The 19,841-nt window shown below is 42.5% G+C and overlaps 1 protein-coding gene across 1 annotated transcript in view; it reads right to left on the reverse strand.

The window, feature by feature from the left end:
* The window catches only part of LOC137346122 (butyrophilin subfamily 3 member A1-like), an 83,826-nt gene extending 64,704 nt beyond the window's left edge, over positions 1 to 19,122 (reverse strand). Inside the window, exons 1-2 of the mRNA XM_068009434.1 lie at positions 18,993 to 19,122; positions 4,010 to 4,096 (exon numbers count right to left, since the gene is read on the reverse strand). Of these exons, the coding sequence (XP_067865535.1) occupies positions 4,010 to 4,067 (58 nt within the window). The 5' untranslated portion in view covers positions 4,068 to 4,096; positions 18,993 to 19,122. The remainder of the gene's footprint in view (positions 1 to 4,009; positions 4,097 to 18,992) is intronic.
* Between the last annotated feature and the right edge of the window lie 719 nt (positions 19,123 to 19,841).

Raw genomic sequence — 19,841 nt, forward strand, 5'->3', positions numbered from 1 at the left:
CCATTATAAGCCCACTGACTCCCACAGCTACCTCGACTACACTTCTTCACACCCTACCTCCTGTAAGGACTCCATTCCATTCTCCCAGTTTCTCCATCTCCGACGCATCTGCTCTGATGATGCTACCTTCCATGACGGTGCTTCTGATATGACCTCCTTTTTCCTCAACCGAGGATTTCCCCCCACTGTGGTTGACAGGGCCCTCAACCGTGTCCGACCCATTCCCCGCAGCTCTACCCTCACCCCTTCCCCTCCCTCCCAGAACCGTGACAGGGTTCCCCTTGTCCTCACTTTTCATCCCACCAGCCTCCATATCCAAAGGATCATCCTCCGCCATTTTCGCCACCTCCAGCGTGATGCCACTACCAGTCGCATCTTCCCCTCCCTTCCCCTGTCAGCATTCCAAAGGGATCGTTCCCTCCGCGACACCCTGGTCCACTCCTCCATTACCCCCACCACCTCGTCCCCGTCCCAGGGCACCTTCCCCTGCAATCGCAGGAGGTGTAATACCTGCCCATTTACCTCCTCTCTCCTCACTATCCCAGGCCCCAAACACTCCTTTCAGGTGAAGCAGCGATTTACTTGTACTTCTTTCAATGTAGTATACTGTATTCGCTGCTCACAGTGTGGTCTCCTCTACATTGGGGAGACCAAGCACAGACTGGGTGACCGCTTTGCGGAACATCTCCGCTCAGTTCGCAAGCAGGACCCTGAGCTTCCGGTTGCTTGCCATTTCAACACTCCCCCCTGCTCTCATGCTCACATCTCTGTCCTGGGATTGCTGCAGTGTTCCAGTGAACATCAACGCAAGCTCGAGGAACAGCATCTCATCTACCGATTAGGCACACTACAGCCTGCCGGACTGAACATTGAGTTCAATAATTTCAGAGCATGACAGCCCCCCATTTTACTTTCATTTTTAGTTATTTTTTCTTCCTTTTTTTACATTCCTTTTTACATTTTTTACAATCTTTTTTTGCATTTATTTCATTTCATCTTAGTTTGTTCAGTTTGCTTACCCACTGTTTTTTTCAGGTTGTTTTTCTTCAGGTTTGCACTTGCTGCTGTTCAATATTCAGTGTCTTCACACCTAATCTGTACTAATGCTTTGTCTTTCAACACACCATTAACATATTGTTTGCCTTTGCTCCGTAACCTTTTGGTCAGCTATGTGGCCTTGTCCAATCTACACCTTCTTCTTTGTTATCTCTTGCCCCACCCCCACCTCACCTGTTTATAATCTGTGACTTGTCTAATATTTGTCAGTTCCGAAGAAGGGTCACTGACCCGAAACGTTAACTCTGCTTCTCTTTCCACAGATGCTGCCAGACCTGCTGAGTGATTCCAGCATTTCTTGTTTTTGTTTCAGATTTCCAGCATCCGCAGTATTTTGCTTTTATTATAGTACGGTCCACGATTGGGATCGAGAGTGACATAAGTAGAATGAAGACTCAAGTAATATATTGGAAAAGGGCAAATTACGAGGAAATAAGGCTGCAAATAATGAAGAGAAGTAACAAATTCTATTTATATAGTGTCTTTAACTGAATAAAACATCTCAAGGCACTTTACAGGAGCATTATTAAACGAAGCATGACAAGACGACACAAAAGGAGATATGAGGTCAGGTGACCAAAAGCTTGGTCAAAGAAGTAGGTTTTAAGGAGCGTGTTAAAGAAGGAAAGCGAGGCAAAGAGGTGTAGGGAGGGAATTCCAGATCTTGGGACCGAGGCAACCGAAGGCACAGCCACCAATGATGGAGCGATTAACATCAGAAATACACAAGAGGCCAGAAATTAGAGGAGCGCAGATATCTTGCAGGGTGGTGGAGCTGGAGTGATTACAGAGATAGAGAGGGGAGAGGCCATGGAGGGATTTGAAAACAAGGATGAGAATTTTAAAATCAAGACGTTGCTTGACCAGAGCCAATGTAGGTCAGTGAGCACAGGGGCGATAGGGAAACGGGACGTGGTGCGAGTTAAGACATGAGCAGCAGAGTTTTTGATGACCTCAAGTTTAGAGAGGGTAGAATGTAAACCTGGAGAAAAATTGTAAAAAAACAAAGGTAAATATATTTGTATTTTTCCTAACTTTCCAATACATCACCGTGCCTGGATCAAAAACCTGGAACTCCGTCCATAACAGCACTGATGGAATACCTACACCACATGGGCTGCAGCAGTTCAAGAAGGCGGCTCACCACCATCTGCTCAAGGGAAACTACTGATGCAAAATAAATGCTGTCTTTGCCAATTGTGATGGAAAATAGGTATTTAGGATTGATTAAGTAGAATTTGGAAATAACTAGTGTATTATACCTTTTAGAATTAAAGATTGAATAAATGGTCAGTTTTCAGGACTCACTGGGATTCCCCTTTAAGAAGATAGAGTTAAATATTTCAAGGTCCCTGTCAGAATAGAATTTCTGTTGCCAGGGAATTGGAGATAAACCCACACATTGAAATATCCTATGTGACCTCAGTAAGAGGTAGCAATAAATTTAATTAGTTTATGGGTTGTTAATGCAGACAGATCAGCTCCAGAGGTTGCTTTAAGGTACCATTAAAAAAGCAATTATAAATAATAAAATAATAAATAAAAATTGACTTACAGGAATAAAAGGTCAAGTAAACACAATTATAAACATTTTGACCAGATAAATGCTCTCAACTTCAAAAAGAAAACAGTGGGGTTCCAGTAAACCTTTAAGTGGAAAGTGAGTTCATGATACTACCAAATATGGATTTTCACAGCAAGAAAAACAAACAGAAGGGTAGCACCTATATGACATCTAAGAAATAGTACAAACATGAAAGGTTCTGAAGCAAACACTTAGAAGTGTTGAGTTCCTCAAACAGTACTTCTCATTCCATTCCTTACTCAGGGTATTTAAGGTAAAGGTTTACTTTAAATTTTGATGGATATTCTGGATATTCTAAGATAATTTTGCTGTAACATTAGCAAGGTTAAACTTTTGGAATCTATGTTAGAAATAAGATTGTGTTACATTTCTCAGTAATATTTGATATTGCGATATACGTATCCACTAAAGAAGTTTATTGCATGTTAAATTCTTTCATAAATCTATAAAAGTTAATTAACCGTCTCATGTAGTATCCTGTATACAACTACAAGAACCCCCTCTCTGTGTCTCTTTAAGTGGAGAGATATGTATTAAAGAGTTTCCCTGACACTAAAATCTGGGATATTTATGACTTAGCCATACATATTAAAAATAGTCTGTACGAAAGATGATAATATTCTCTGTCGGTTTTCTTTCTTTGAGGGAAAGCTAGTACAATTCTTTGGACACAAGTAAGTGTCTGAGAATTTGTCTGGTTTGAACGTGATTAAAAGGAGATTCATAGGGATGTACTCCTGATTTGGTTTAGTCCCTATAAGGGGTTAAAGTAATAAATCACTTTTCAGTGCTGTATCTCTAAACTAAACTAAACTAAAGTGACATCCATATCCCATGAACGAAATTGAAGTAATATGCCTTGTCCTGAAACTGGAAAACGGGTCCTCTGGAACAGGAAATTTCCACTCCCCGGAAGTCACTGGAAGGTAAAAGTTCCTCTCCTTACAAGACCAAGCAAGAAATCTTGGAATTGGTGGGAACCTGATGTCAGCAGGTCTTTTCCAGTTTCCCAGTGTGTTACAATGGAGTTATAGCGGGCCTCTGACAGAACCCACAATGAAACTCGGGGCCACTTTTTAAATATATGAATAGATATAAAGGCCACTCATTTATAGTTTTCACAGAATATTGGACACAGTTGTGAAATATAATTCACAAAATTCCAATGAAAAATCCCAGAATATGATTTAATAAAAATGGAATTGGACTTTTTCAATCTCTGTAAATCAGTGACACTGATATTATCCTGAATATTTCACAACTGTTGCTGTTGTTACAAAACAGTGACTCTTTTGACTCAATGTAATACCACAGGAGGGCTACTGCTATTATACATAAATTTAGTAAAAAGGTTATAATAATCCTTACCGTACACTGAGACCAGAATCACAAGCAGTAATAGCACAATGTGGTGAATCTCTTTCATCTTGGAGATCTCAGCAGAAGAATCATCGTCTGAAAGAGAAGTGACATCTCACTATTTGTCACATTATTTGTCATAATTTTTTCTTATATGTACAGTGCTCTCATACCATTGATAAACAGGCTGTGTGCCAAATATAGCAAGTTTTTTGGTGGAATAAAACTCTCTGGGCCTGAAGTTCCTGAACTGTTTGTGTTACATCGACAAACATTTATGCGTCAAATTTTTTCCTCTTCATGTATTATTTTGCATCTCTCTCTAGAGATATTTATAAAATACTACAATTGGTGCGTATTTGAAGAATGATCCAGCGTGAAGGTGAGTCGGGCCTAAGCATTTGTTATTATTATCCAGTGGGTTGTCGCGGCCTCCCTTAAGATTTGGTGTCGAACAGGACTGTTCCTGTGATGAATGGAGGTCAGTGCACTGTACCTGTAGAATCTGCTGTGGCCATACTGATGGATTAATGCACAGCATCACTGGTAAGTCTGACAACCCTCCAATCGTCCATCTCACCTGCTAAAGAGCTCAGACATTGGGTTTCCCCATGGGAATGTTCCCATTTGTGCCATTGATGTCGGGGTGAAGATTGTATTGTAATAATTGTCCCCAATACTCCAAAGTGATAACAGCAAAAAAATCAAATAAAAACAAATCATGTTGAGAAATGGACTGAAATTTGTTTAGTTTTTTTTGTGAAGTTCTTTAAATAAATTTCAGTAAATACCTCAGCCCCAAAACAACTCTGGAAACTATTTTATATAAATGACTTGGAGTATTTCAGGCAAAATCACCAGGAAATTGTATAGACATCAAATTACATCAGCATAAATGCAACTGAATATTAAAATTAAACTCCCACCTGTTTCAGGTGTCAATCAATATCTTTCCCCCACCCGAGAAACGTCAGTGATGTACAGAAAGATGAGAATCTGACACGAGATTTCTGTCCCATCCTTTGATCATTAATGTCCATTTTCCACATGGAAAGAAGACCTCGTCAAAATCCAGGCTTGACCAGACAAGTGTCAGATAACATTCACACCACATATCTGATTAATTGACTGACTCATCGGTATGCCCACACATTTATAGACTCTCATTCATCAGAGGAGGAATTCTTTTTGAATACCAAATCTCAAAGGAGGCTACAACAGCCGACTGGATCGTGTTAATGTTGTATGTGAAGGCCTGACTCACCTTTCCCTTACACACAAACAATGGAAAGAAAAGACTTGCATTTCATGACCTCGGGACATCCCAAAGCACTTTACAATCAATGAAGTACTTTAGATGTGTAGTCACTGTTGTAATATAGGAAATGTGGAAGCCAATTTACGCACAGCAGGCTCCCACGAACAGCAATGTGGTAATAACCAGATAATCTGTTTTTTGTAATGTTGATTGAGGATAAATATTGTCCTGGAGAAGAGAAGGATGAGAGGTGATTTGATAGAGGTGTTCAAAATCACCAGTGGTCTGGACAGATTCGATAGAGAACCTGTTCCCATTGGCAGAAGGGTAAAGAACCAGAGGGCATTGATAGAAGGTGAATGGCAAAAGAATTAAAGGCAACATGAGGAAATTCTTTTTGTTAAACGCAGTGAGTGGTTGGGATTTGGAATACACTGCCTGAGAGGATGGTGGAGACAGATTCAATCGTGGCTTTCAAAATACAATTGAATAATTATCTGAAGAGAAATAAATTACAGGGCTACAGGGAGTGGGCAGGGGATTGGGAATGGGTGAGTTGCTCTTGCAGGGAGCCAGCATGGAACACAATGGGCTGAATGGCCTCCTTCTGTGCTGTAACCATTCTATGTTAAATCCCCTATTCTTCTTAAAAATTAGTGCCAAGAGATTTTTCACATCTCCCTGAGCGAGCAGACAGTGTCTACATTTAAAATCGCATCCAAAAAACAGTGCAGAACCTCCTTCTGCACGAGACCATCAAATGGGATCTTTGTGTTCAAGTCCTGGTGTGGGACTTGAACCCATAATCTTCTGACTCAGAGGCAAGAGTGGTACCAACTGACCCATGGCTGGCATGCCCTGGCTGAGGGCAGCTAACTCAACACTGATGGATCATTTTTTGTAATCTATTACTTTGTTTACATACAAATTAGGAGCAGGAGTCGGCCATTCGGACTCTCCAGCCTGCTCTGTCATTCTTTAAAGCTCATGGCTGATCTGTTTACAGATTCAACTCCACTTTCCTGCCTGTTCCCCATAACTTGCCTCCCTTGTTTGTAAACAATCTGTCTACCTTTGCCTTATAAACATTCAATGACTCTGCCTCTACCGCCCTCCAGGAAAGACAGTTCCAAAGATTCACAACCCTCAAAGAAAATATTTCTCCTCACCTCCATCTTAAATGGGAGAACACTTATTTTTAAACTGTGCCCCGTAGTTTTTGTCTTTCCCACAAGGGGAAATATCTGATCAACATCCACCCTGTCAAGTCCCCTCAGGATCTTACATGTTTCAGGAAGATCACCTCTCATCCTTCTAAACTCCAATAAATGCAGGTCCAAACTGTCCAACCTTTCCTCAGAAGATAACCCTCTCATCCAGGAATCAGTCAAGTGAGCCTTCTCTGAAATGCTTCCAAGGCAATTATATCCTTTCTTTGAGACCAAAACTGTACACAATATTCCAGATGTGGTCTCACCAATGCCCTGTACAACCGTAACAAAACATCTCTACTTCTATATTCCATTGCCCTTGCAATAAACAACAACATTGCATTTGCCTTCTTAATCACTTGCTGTACCTGCAAACATTTTGTGTTTTGTATACTAGGACACCCAGAACCCTCTGCATCTCAAAGCTCTGCAATCTTTCTCTATTTAAATATTACGTTACTTTTCTATTCTTCTGGCCAAAGTGGACAAGTTCACACATTTCCACATTATACTCCATCTTTCAAATCTTTACCACTCACTTAACCTATTTATATCCCTTTGCAGACTCCTTGGGCTGAATTTTACCAGCCCCCGACGTCGCGGGTCATGGCAGGAGGGCCCAGAAAATAATTCCAGGAAGGCCCCGCCCTATTTTACCGGCAGCAGCGAGGCCTCGGGGCAGCCCCCCTGCCACTCGGCGGCGGAACCATCATTTAAATATTTCAATAAACTTAAATCAATGCATAATCACTCACGGCCCAACGGCCGTCTCACGCCGATATTCCGGCCAGTGGCTGAATTCCTGCCCCTTATCCTAAGCATGACACTGGTAGGGAGGGGGGAGGTATGAATTTTCCAGGACAGGAGGTAGGTCAGAAGTTGGGGGGTGGGGGGGAGAGAGGGACTGGCAAAAACAAACGCAATTGGTTGAGGGATGGTGGGAAGGGGTTGAAGGTTATAGGAAGAAGTTCGGGGGGGGACAGGTCTTACTTTTTGGGGGGTGGGGAGGGGGGAAAGGACAAATAATCAACAGATTATTCATGGTGGAGATGGGAGAGAGGACTGGAAGCTTGAATAAAATTTAAATTTAAATTTTTCCACACACCTGTCGCTTTAAAGGTTTAAATGGCCTGTCAGGGCTTGAAGCCATTTAAAAATTACGCCAGCACCTGAACAGTGATCTCTTTGACAGTGCATTAGTTACAGTTTGCCAACCCAAAAATTTATCGCTTCTCTCTGTTTCCTTTTAGCTAACCAATCCTCTATCCATGCTAATGTTACCCCGATACCATGAGCACTTATTTTATTTCGTAATCTTTGATGTGTCATCTTGTCAAATGCCTTCTGGAAATCCAAATAAACCCCATCTACAGATTTCCCTTTATCCATGTTGCTTGTTACTTTCTCAAAGAAGTCTAATAGTTTCATCAAACACGATTTCCCTTTCACAAAACCATGTTGACTCTGCTTGATTGCATTGAGATTTTCTAAATGACCTGCAATAACTTCATTAATAATAGATTCCAGCATTTTCCCTATGACAGATGTTAATCTAACTGGCCTGTAGTTTCCTGCTTTCTGTCTTCCTCCTTTCTTGAATAGCGGATTACATTTGCTATTTTCCAATCTGATGGGGCCTTTCCAGAATCAAGATAATTTTGGAAAATTAAAACCAATGTATCCACTATCTCAGCAGCCACTTCTTTTAAGTCCCTAGGATGATGAACATCAGAACTTGAGGACTTGTCATCTTTTAATTCTGATAATTTTCTCAGTACCCTTTCCCTGGTGATGGTAATTGTTTGAAGTTCCTCCCTTTCAACTCTTGATTCACAATTATTTCTGGTGTTACAACTGAGGTGGGAGGAGTGCACTGTTATTTCAGTCCCACTTCTCCACAGATCACAACATACATTTAAATTTTCCCACTTACTGAATCCATTAATCAGATAGACTATTTTTCCCCCAGAATAAAGCATGCCAACCAGGTTTCTGTAATAAACAACTAAATTAATTATCCATTCATTATAAACCAAGTTCTAACCAAGAATTAGGGAAAACACACATACAAATTGAAATGCTGAAGCCCCTTATTTATCCTAGCCCTTACACACATAAGCAGTTAACCAGCTGTTACAAAGAAATAGAAGGAATATTTTTAAAAAGGCTTAAAAAGGTAAAGAAGGAAGTCCTTTGTTTTGGCAAGGTGTCCCAAAGGTGAATAGGTGGCTATCAACTGGATCTTCTGAGAACAGTTCTTTCCAGGCAATGTTGATGATCAGTCTGGGTCGGCTTTCAAGAGATGCAGCACCAAAGCTACAGTCAGGATTTACAGCAGGAAGTAGCAACAAGCATTTTCTTAGGTCTTATAGCAGCAATGTAGCAGTAAAGGTTTCTTCAAATACAGGATACAGGAATTTTTCAAAGATGCAGGGATTCTTCAAAGAGAGAAAGATATGAGCTGTCTTCTCCTGGCAGGCACGCAGCAACTCCCTCTGTTTTCAGGCCAAACACCAACTGGTGTTTTTAACAATTCAAAATGAAACTAAAACTGTTCACCAGGAAATCGCATGACAACCATTAATCTTGGTATGTCACTCCTTTGCAACCCAAAACAACCCTTGCTGTTTTCACTTGAAAATCGATGCCTTCTTTTAAGACTTGTTTAGTTTAGAGTTTAGAGATACAGCACTGAAACAGGCCCTTCGGCCCACCGAGTCTGTGCCGACCATCAACCACCCATTTATACTAATCCTACACTAATCCCATATTCCTACCACATCCCCACCTGTCCCTACATTTCCCTACCACCTACCTATACTAGGGGCAATTTATAATGGCCAATTTACCTACCAACCTGCAAGTCTTTTGGCATGTGGGAGGAAACCGGAGCACCCGGAGAAAACCCACACAGACACAGGGAGAACTTGCAAACTCCACACAGGCTGTACCCAGAATTGAACCCGGGTCGCTGGAGCTGTGAGGCTGCGGTGCTAACCACTGCACCACTGTGCCGCCCCAACCAAACCTTCCGTTGGCCTCCTTTTTTAAAAAAACCACAAAGTTCAGCAACCTCCAGATTCCTCAAGGTCCATAACTCAAATAGAAGTTATTAAAACATAGTTTACAAAAGAAACGATCTCGTAACACTGGGATGTTATCTGTATTTAAATTAATTTGTCACTCTCTGAGAAATTGACTGCCACAGGGTGAAGAGGCCATGTAATAAATATTAAGCTTGAGTGAGAAAGACTATGGCAGACAGAGTTAAATGTGAGCAAGTGCAAGGTCATCCATTTCAGATAAAAGCTCTGCAGTCCTGCCACATCCAGTTGTGAATAGCGATGAACATTAAACAACTAACAGAAGGAAGACGTTTCACAAATATCCCTATCCTCAATGATAAGGGAGCCCAGCACATCAGTGCAAAAGACAAGGCTGAAGCATTTGCAACCATATTTAGCCAGAAGTGCAGAGTGGATGATCCATCTCTGCCTCCTCCTGAAATCCCCAGCATCACAGATGCCAGACCTCAGCCAATTCGATTCACTCCACGTGATATCAAGAAATGACTGAAGGCACTGGATACTGCAAAGGCTATGGGCCTGACAATATTCCGGCAATAGTACTGAAGACCTGTGCTCCAGAACTTGCTGTGCCCCTAGCCAAGCTGTTCCAGTACAGCTACAACACTGGCATTTACCTGGCAATGTGGAAAATTGGCCAGGTATGTCCTGAGCACAAAAAGCAGGACAAATTCAACTCAGCCAGTTACCACCCCATCAGTCTACTCTCAATCATCAGTCAAATGATGGAAGGTGTAATCGACACTACTATCAAGCAGCACTTGCTTAACAATAAACCTTCTCAGTGACGCTCAGTTTCGGTTCCGCCAGGGCCACTCAGATCCTGCCCTCATTACAGCCTTGGTTCAAACATGGACAAAAGAGCTGAACTCAAGAGGTGAGATGAGATTGACTGCCCTTGACATCAAGGCAATATTTCATCGAGTATGGCATCAAGGAGCCCCAGCAAAATTGAGGTCAATGGGAATCAGAGGGAAAACTCTCCACTGGTTGGACTCATACCGAGCACAAAGGAAGATGGTCGTGGTTGTTGGAGGCCAATCATCTCAGTCCCAGGACATCGCTACAGGAGTTCCTCAGTCCTAGGACCAACCACCTTCGGCTGCTTCGTCAACGACCTTCCATCCATAAGGTCAGAAGTGGGGATGTTTCCTGATAATTGCACAGTGTTCAGTACCACTCGTGACTTCTCAGATACTGAAGCAGCCCATGTCCATATGCAGCAAGACCTGTACAACATTCAGGCTTGGGCTGATAAATGGCAAGTTACATTGGCACCACACAAGTGCCAGGCAATGACCATCTCCAACAAGAGAGAAACCAGCCTTCTCCCTTCAGCATTCAACGGCATTACCATCACTGAATCCCCCAATATCAACATTCTGAGGGGTACCATTGACCAGAAACTGAACTAGGCCAACTATATACAGACTGTGGCGACAAGTGTCAATCAGAGACTGGGAATTCTGCGGTGAGTATCTCACCTCCTGTCTCCCCAAAGCCTATCCACCATCTACAAGGCACAAATCAGGAGTGTGATGGAATACTCTCCACTTGCCTGGATGGGGGCAGCTCCAACAACACTCAAGAAGCTCAACACCATCCAGGACAAAGCAGCCCGCTTGATTGGCACCCCATCCACAAACATTCACTCCCTGCACCACAGACACATAGTGGCAGCAGCATGCATATACAAGATGCACTGCAGTAACTCACCAAGGCTCCTTAGACATCACCTTCCAAAGCTGCAACCTCTACCACCTACAAGAATAAAGGTAGCAGACACATGGGAACACCATCACCTGCAAGTTCCCCTCCAAGTCAGGCACTATCCTGACTTGGAAATATATTGCTGCTTATCTTCATCGCTGGGTCAAAATCCTGGAACTTCCTTCCTAACCGCACCGTGGGTGTACCTATACCACATGGACTGCAGCGGTTCAAGAAGGAAGCTCACCACCACCTTCTCAAGGACAATTAGGGAGTGCAACAAATTCTGGCCTCGCCAGTGATGCCCACATGCCATGAATAAAAACAAACACCTAGATTGACAAATCTGAATATTTGCTGAATGGTGAGAGCACAGGAAGGGGTTTGGGTGCAAATCCACACAAATCATTAAAAGCTAATTCACTGATACGAAATCAAATTAAAAAGGCTAATTAAATGTTGCCTTTCATCTCAAGAGGCTTGTAACAAAAATGCAGACAGAGATACTTCAGTTGTTCAGTGTTGGTCAGACCCTATCCTGAGTACATTGAGTTTGGGGCCTCAGGAAAGATATACTGATCTGGGGGTAGGGGGTGGATCAGAAATTCACTCGAATTACACTCGTGCTTGAAGAGTTAAATTGTGCAGACAGGTTGCTTAAACCTGGTTTGCATTCTCCAAAACTTGCAAGGTTGAAGAGTGATCTAATCAAGATGTTTAAAATGATAATTAATCCAATCGTAGAAATAATTTCATCTGGTGGGAAATTCCAAAAGTGGAGGATATCATTTTACTGTCATGCCAAGAATGAGGCATATTAATTTCATCATATGAACATTGATTTTAAACTGTTCTGGAGTGATGAAATAACTTGTTGGAAGATCACCAGACACTTGGCTGGAAGATTATTTGCATACTAAGAGACAGTGCTTGGAGAGACAAAAGAACGGCTCACTGATTCAATTAACAGAGATTGGTCTGGGCAATGGTGATCCACATCTTGTCGGTAAGAGACAGCACCACACCCGTACCTGGTGCACCCCCCACCCCCCCCCCCCCCCCCCCCGCCTCCCCCATCCACCGGGAGCTTTGAAATCCACAAACACAGGAGTGGTTAAGTCAGTTAGTCACATGACTAACCTGCTGGCCAACTTGGAGTTTTGAATTGTGCCACACAGAAAGGAACAGACGGCAGTTTGCAACTAAAGCTGGAACAAGAAAGCTGCTCTCCTGCTGTCTCTCCCTCGCTTTCTCCAAATCCACCAGACACACGGAAGACACGTAAACCTCAAGAGCGGAAAGTCTCCAACATCGAAACAAGTTGAAGCATGAACTGGGCCCCAACGAACAGCAGGACTTCCCGGCAATCAAAAACCCCACATTGAAATCAAAAGACTATAGTTATAATCCCGATATTGCCTCAGACTTTTCCCCTTTATTCTTTTCCACTTTTTCTTTCTCTATCTGCGTGTGTGTTCATCGCGTATACATTCTCACGTGATCGTGTCGCATATTCGTAGTAGTTAATCGGATTAGGGTTTAAGATTAATAAACTTCTACCTTTCTTGTTTAGATCCAAGGAAACCTGTCTGATTTCTTTATCTTACAATTGGAGTAGTGAACAAGGATTCGCTAAGGGAGAGCTGAAAACATGGTGTTTCTAATATTAAACCCAGTTACGGTTAAACCAGGCAAAAGCTGAGAGGGAACCCCTAGATCTCTTCGCGAGGGCGGCACAGTGGCGCAGTGGTTAGCACCGCAGCCTCACAGCTCCAGCGACCCGGGTTCAATTCTGGGTACTGCCTGTGTGGAGTTTGCAAGTTCTCCCTGTGTCTGCATGGGTTTCCTCCGGGTGCTCCGATTTCCTCCCACATGCCAAAGACTTGCTGGTTGATAGGTTAATTGGCCATTATAAATTGCCCCTCGTATAGGTAGGTGGTAGGGAAATATAGGGACAGGTGAGGATGTGGTAGGAATATAGAAATGGTGTAGGATTAGTATAAATGGGTGGTTGATGGTCGGCACAGACTCGAAGGGCCTGTTTCAGTGCTGTATCTCTAAACTAAACTAAACCTGGTCATAACCCTTACAATTCGAACTCAACCATTTAGCACTGAAATCCGAAAGCACTTTTTCACATAAATGTTCGTGGAAATCTAAAACTCTCCCCAGAAGCTTGTTATGCTTGATTAATGTAAATTTCCAAACTGAGATCAATGGATTTTTGTTGGATAAGATTAATGAGTGATATGGAGCAAATGGAGTTGGTGTACAGATCAGCTGTGAACTAATAGTGACAGGCTTCAGGGGCTGATTGTCCTGCTCCTGTTCCTATATTTAACACTGGATCCACACTCTTCACAAACACTCCTGTTCCTATATTTAACACTGGATCCACACTCTTCACAAACACTCCTGTTCCTATATTTAACACTCAGTCACTCTTCACAAAGACTGCATTTCATGTTTTAAATATTCTTGAGTGAAAGAAGGTATCCCAAGGAGAGAATATCAACAATGTAAACACTTGGCAACAACTGTGCAGAGTTGCCTTCCCAGGGTCTCGATGAGCAGAGAATCAGATGCCAGGTCACCTAACATAGGAAGATAGGAACAGGAGTAGGCCATTCAGCCCCTCGAGCCTGTCCCACCATTCAATGAGATCATGGCTGATCCGTGGCCTAACTCCACATACCTGCCTTTGGCCCATATCCCTTAATATCTTTGCTGAACAAAAATCTATCTCAGATTTAAAATTAACAACTGTTCTAGCTTCAACTGCTGCTTGTGGGAGAGAGTTCCAAACCTCTACCACCCTTTGTGTGAAGAAGTGCTTCCGAACATCTCTCCTGAACGGTCTGGCCCTAATTTTTAGACTGTGCCCCCCCGAGGTTCAGAATCTCCAACTAGTGAAAATAGTTTATCTTTATCTAGCCTGTCTTTTCCTATTAATATCGTGAAGACTTCGATCAGATCACCCCTTAACCTTCTAAATTCTAGTAAAAACAGGCCTAATTTGTGTAATAAAAACAAGAAATGCTGGAAGTACTCAGCAGGTCTGGCAGCATCTGTGGAAAGAGAAGCAGAGTTAACGTTTCAGGTCAGTGAACCTTCTTCGGAATTTGTGCAATCTCTCCTCGTAACTTAACTCCTGTAGTCCAGGTATCATTCTTGTGAGTCGAAGAGACTTAGTAGTTGGCAGGAAAAAAGACAGAGGCGCAAGGGGAAAGCCAACTGTGCAACAGCCCCGACAAACAAATTTCTCTGCAGCACCTGTGGAAGAGCCTGTCACTCCAGAATTGGCCTTTATAGCCACTCCAGGCGCTGCTCCACAAACCACTGACCACCTCCAGGCGCATATCCATTGTCTCTCGAGATAAGGAGGCCCAAAAGAAAAAAAAAAGAAAAAAAAAAAAATTCTTGTAAACCTACGTTGCACTCCCTCCAATATATCCTTCCTAAAGTGTGGTGCCCAGAACTGCTCACAGTACTCCAAGTGGGGTCTAACCAGGGTTTTGTACAGCTGCAGCATAACCTCTGTGTCTTTATATTCCAATCCTCTGGATACAAAGGCTAGCATTCCATTAGTCTTTTTCATTAATTTCTGCACTTCCTCGTGGCATTTTAAAGATCTATGCACCGGAATCCCAAGTCTCTTTGGACATCCACTGTACTTAACCTCTTCCCATTTAGAAAGTACCCTGCTCTATCCTTTTTTGGTCCAAAATAGATAATCTTACACTTGCCCGCATTGAAATCCATCTGCCACGGTTTTGCCCACTCACCTAGCCTGTCAATATCTCTTTGCAATTTTATGCTATCATCTAGACTGTCTACAATGCCGCCTAACTTTGTATCATCAGCAAATTTGGATATATGACTTACGATGCCATCATCCAAGTCGTTAATGAATAATGTGAATAATTGAGACCTGCAGCAGTGACTGTTAGAAACAGACTCAAGTCTGTCTCTATCTGCTTCCAGGTTTGCTGAAATACCATTGTCACTTATTTGGGTTTTTACATTGGATATTTTTCCAAGTTCAAATTCCATATGTGGAATTCTGTGCTGCTTACAATTCAAAGTATAGCTTTATTCTTTTATGAGACAGAGCTAACATAAAAGGGAATCCTAATGTCTAGTTAACATAAAAGGGAGTCCAAAGGTCTTTTATAGGCACAATAAAAGCATTCGAGATTGGGGCTGATTAGAAATCAAAATGAAGAACTATTGGTGAAAGCAGAAGGCATGGCTGAGGTGCTAGATGAATATGATGCATCAGTGTTTACCAAGGAAGAGGACTTTGACAAAGCTCTGGTAAATGAGGAGTTTGCTGAGATACTAGATGAGATTTTTTTTTTAAAAAAAGAGGTTCTGGAACGACTGGGTCAGATCGACGAGATGGACGGCAGCAATTCAGGAAGACAGCGACTCAGGAAGGCAGCTCATCACCATCTTCTCAAGGGCAATTAGGGATGGACAATAAATGCTGGCCTTGCCAGTGACAACCACATCCCAAAAACAAATACGAAACCCAACCCCTCCCCCAACACCCCTTCCTACAGCATGTTCCCAGGCCAGCACAGGAGATGCAACACCTGCCCTTTTACCTCCACCCTTCTGACTGCCCAAATGCTCCTTCCATTATAACAGTGATTTACTTGTACTGCTTTCAGTTTAATATACTGTATTCGCTGCTCACCATGTGGTCTCTTCTACAATGGGAAGAGCAAACACAGATTGGGTGACCACTGTGCAGAACACCACCACCCCCCCCCCCCCCCACCCCTTCAGTCCGCAAGTGTGACCCTGAGCTTCCAGTCACCTTTTCTTTTAATTGTCTGCTCCACTCCCACTCTCGAGGTTTGTCATCTTTTAACAAGGAACTTTACAGTTTCCCAAATCAACACTGAGTTCAATAATTTCAGATTCTAATCTCTGCCCTTTTCTTTTTGATGGCCACTGTTAGTAATGGTTCTGCCTTCCCATTTCCACCTGCTCGAGCCACATTATAGTTTCTTTACTAATTCTGCTACTGTGTACTTTTTGCCTTTCACCATCATCCCTTTTGTCATTTAAACTCTCCTGCCTTCCACCCTATCACAGCCCTTCCCATTTGTTCTTTCCCCCCTGCAGTTTGCCATATACACAGACACACAGACATCAAGGCACAGGCATGCATTACATCTCTAAACACTCCCCGTTCTGATGAAGGGTCACCAATGTGAAACATTAACTCTGTTTCTGTCTCCGTGATCCTGCCAGACCTGTTGAGTATTTCCAGCATTTTCTGTTTCTCTTCAAAGTTATACTGAAGCATAAGTGAATAAAAAACTGCATCTTTCATAATGATTAGATCAACAGTTCCCCACAAAATACTGCATTTCTCTTATCAATACTGACTGGGAACTGAACCTGTGACAATGACAATGAAATTTGTGATTGACCAAAGCCATCACATTCAATTAAAAAATTAACACTGGAGACTAAAAGCAAAATACTGCAGATAGTGAAAATCAGAAAACAAAAGCAGAAAAAGCTGGGAATATTCAGTAGGTCAGGCAGCATCTGGAGAGAAAACAGAAGTTCGTGAACATTTCAGTCTCGACACTTCCTCAGGACAGGAGGATGTTAAAGATGAACAGCATTTAAAAAGGAAAAGATTACAGAAAGGGAACGGGGAAAGAAAACACAGGAGAAGAAACAGAATGGTCTGGAAAGTGCTTGAGTGGAGAACGGGAGATGATTAATGGTAGAGGTGATATTCACATAAGAAAAAAATTAAAGAAATAAAAGACAATTGCAAAACACAGAGTGTATGTGAATAGTGAGAGTCAAGGTAGAAAGGGAAACATGAAAACTCAGCAAAGCAGTGCTGTTTGTGGGAGCTTGCTGTGTGCAATTTGGCTGCCACGCTTCCAACATCACAACAGTGACTAAACTTCAAAAGTTCTTAATTGGCTGTAAAGTGCTATGAGGTGTCTGGTTGTGAAAGGCGCTATCTAAATGCAAGTCTTTTCTATTTTCCCACCTCTTTCTAGTAAAGTGTAGTTAAATGCAGGGTTAAACATCAGATACAGTTTTATATTTGCTGCAATTGCTTAAGGACTGGTTCAAGTGCATCAAAAAGGTAAGCTTCCGAAAACGGTTTTTGTAGAACTTTGTGATGGAAAGCAGCAAACAAAGTACTGTAATTGATATGGATTGTGTTTGGTAAAATAAGTTGTTAAAAGGCATGCAGCAAGGTCAGACCCAAGAATAAATGTCTTATTCTTGAATGTTCTCTGACACTGTGGGCTGGCCCATGAATGGGCTCTCCCACCATCCCTCTCCTCTTTGGTTGTTTGCGTCTCCCTACACCAACACCAACCGCAACCCCCCATCCCCCTCCCTCCAAAGAAGTGGTAGAGACAGGAACTCTCACAACGTTTAAGAAGTATTTAGATGAGCACTTGAAACGCCATAGCATACAAGGCTACAGGCCAAGTGCTGGAAAATGGGATTAGAATAGTTAGTTGCTTGATGGCTGGAACAGACACGATGGGCCTGTTTCTGTGCTGTATAACTCTATGACTCGATGAGCCTCAGTGGCTTGTGAGTTCGGTGGAAGAAAAAAAGCAGTTTGACACCAAAGATGTGGATCACCTGGTAATACTGTCCTGACAAGGGTCTTCATTCCCATTCCTGTAACTACCAGAATATCATCCCATAATTCCTGCAGCCAGAGGGAAAATGACAGCCAGAGTTAGGGTCTGAAGTTGTTAATATTAAGGCCACAGAGTGAAAAGAACCTCGTAGAAAGGTAACACTTCAGAGAACTCACTCTGTTTTACTCAGTAACTCACAGCCAGTCTGTTTTACTCAGTAACTCACAGCCAGTCTGTCTGGTCTCTGGGCTATTTGTTTTTCTGTTGAAAAGTACCCTGCATGCCTGTGGGATTTTTAGGGCTTGCATGCTGACTGGAACCATTAAAAATCCAAATCAAAAATAAAATACAAACAAAAAGTAAGTGTTTAATCACAGCTTTCCCATGGGGAGGGTGATATGGAATGGGAAGCAGAGCCAGACCTCCTGGATGTAGATCCCTTTCTGTGAGAGATATTGATCGATCTGCTGCACATTTCCCGATTTATTTATTCCGCTTTTGTTTCCCATTTTCCCCATCTATTCCTATTAACTGAACTATTGTGTTTGAGAATCACAGTGAATCTGCTCGGATTACATTTCAGTCTTCATTACCACTCTTTGAAAAGTTTACTTTAGCAAAGGAACAAACTGTATTTCGGGAAGATTAAAGAAAACTTCACATGAAATTATTTGATTAAAGATTTCTTTCAAGAGAGGAGAAAGTGCAACTATCTACCGGGCTGAATTCTTTGATTTTAAATATAAACCCCAGCGAATGGGTTTTATTTAATGGCCGTCACAAGACTATGTTCCTCCTTTTGACTTCCGTCTTTCTTGCTGGTCTCTGTGTTTGACTCTGACAGTTTAATGTCTGAAATGTTCTCTCTCTCCCGTTCCCTTATCCTGATAGGACCCAGTTCCAGACACTGTTCCTGTGATTAGAGACATTTAGAAAGTTTTCACTGTTTCACTGGACAATCTCCAGCAGCTCCCCGTTCAACTCCTTGTATTTGATCAGGACCTTTCACCAGTAATAAAAACAGCCCAATCCCACTGGGAATAAAACCTTCCCCGAAAATAAAGAATATTTCAGACTCACCTCTTACTTTCCGACAATCTGATCGAAGATTTTCCGCCTTTTCCCATTAGATCTGTAAAGAGTAAACACGTTCACAGCAGCAACTCTCTGAAAACTTTCACTTTCGCTTTTCAGTGAGTTACCAAAGAAATAATTGTTCACTCACTTCTAACAAACTGTTCTCATGACCTTTTTTCATTACCTTTAAGGAGACACAGGGCTGCTGCTCTGGTGCCATTAACCAAAAACTGAACAAATGTGTCCCCTTTTTTAAAGGGGTACAACTAATAAAACCCAAGTCCTCCACATGAAATGAAACTTAATAAATTCAAACATATTATTTACAGTATTAACCACTGGTTACTCGAGGCCTCAAGTGTTCCAGCAGACACCGTGTTCTCCTTCTCCAAGACCACTTGGGCACAGACAAGACCCATGAAAAAGAGACAGGCAGCTAGAGTGACCCCTACCAATGGGCCGTGTCTAACCTCGACCTGGAGACGGCCCATGATGATTTCCCCCACCATCCTCTACACCAGGTGGCCAAAGATCAGGAGGACTCCAGGTAGAGAGTTCTCCATTGGGGACCCCTGTCTCTGCAGGGCAGCAAGACGGCAGGTCGAGACTTGTCTGGATGGAAGAAGAGAGTGAAGAAGTGGAGAGTGAAGAAGTGGAGAGTGTGTAGGAGCAGCTCGTATAGGAAACCCCTCTGCACAAAGAGGGAATTTCCCAGGGATGGCTCACGTTGTGAGGTATTGGTTTCTAAGGGAAGTTTAGGGAACTTGCAGTGATGTGACATTCTATCTGAATGCAGGTCAGCTGGGATGGAATTGCTTCACATGCTTGAGACTCTGTGACGCACCTCATGGA

The sequence above is a fragment of the Heterodontus francisci genome, chromosome 29 (assembly GCF_036365525.1).
Source record: "Heterodontus francisci isolate sHetFra1 chromosome 29, sHetFra1.hap1, whole genome shotgun sequence".
NCBI classification, from domain to species: domain Eukaryota; kingdom Metazoa; phylum Chordata; class Chondrichthyes; order Heterodontiformes; family Heterodontidae; genus Heterodontus; species Heterodontus francisci.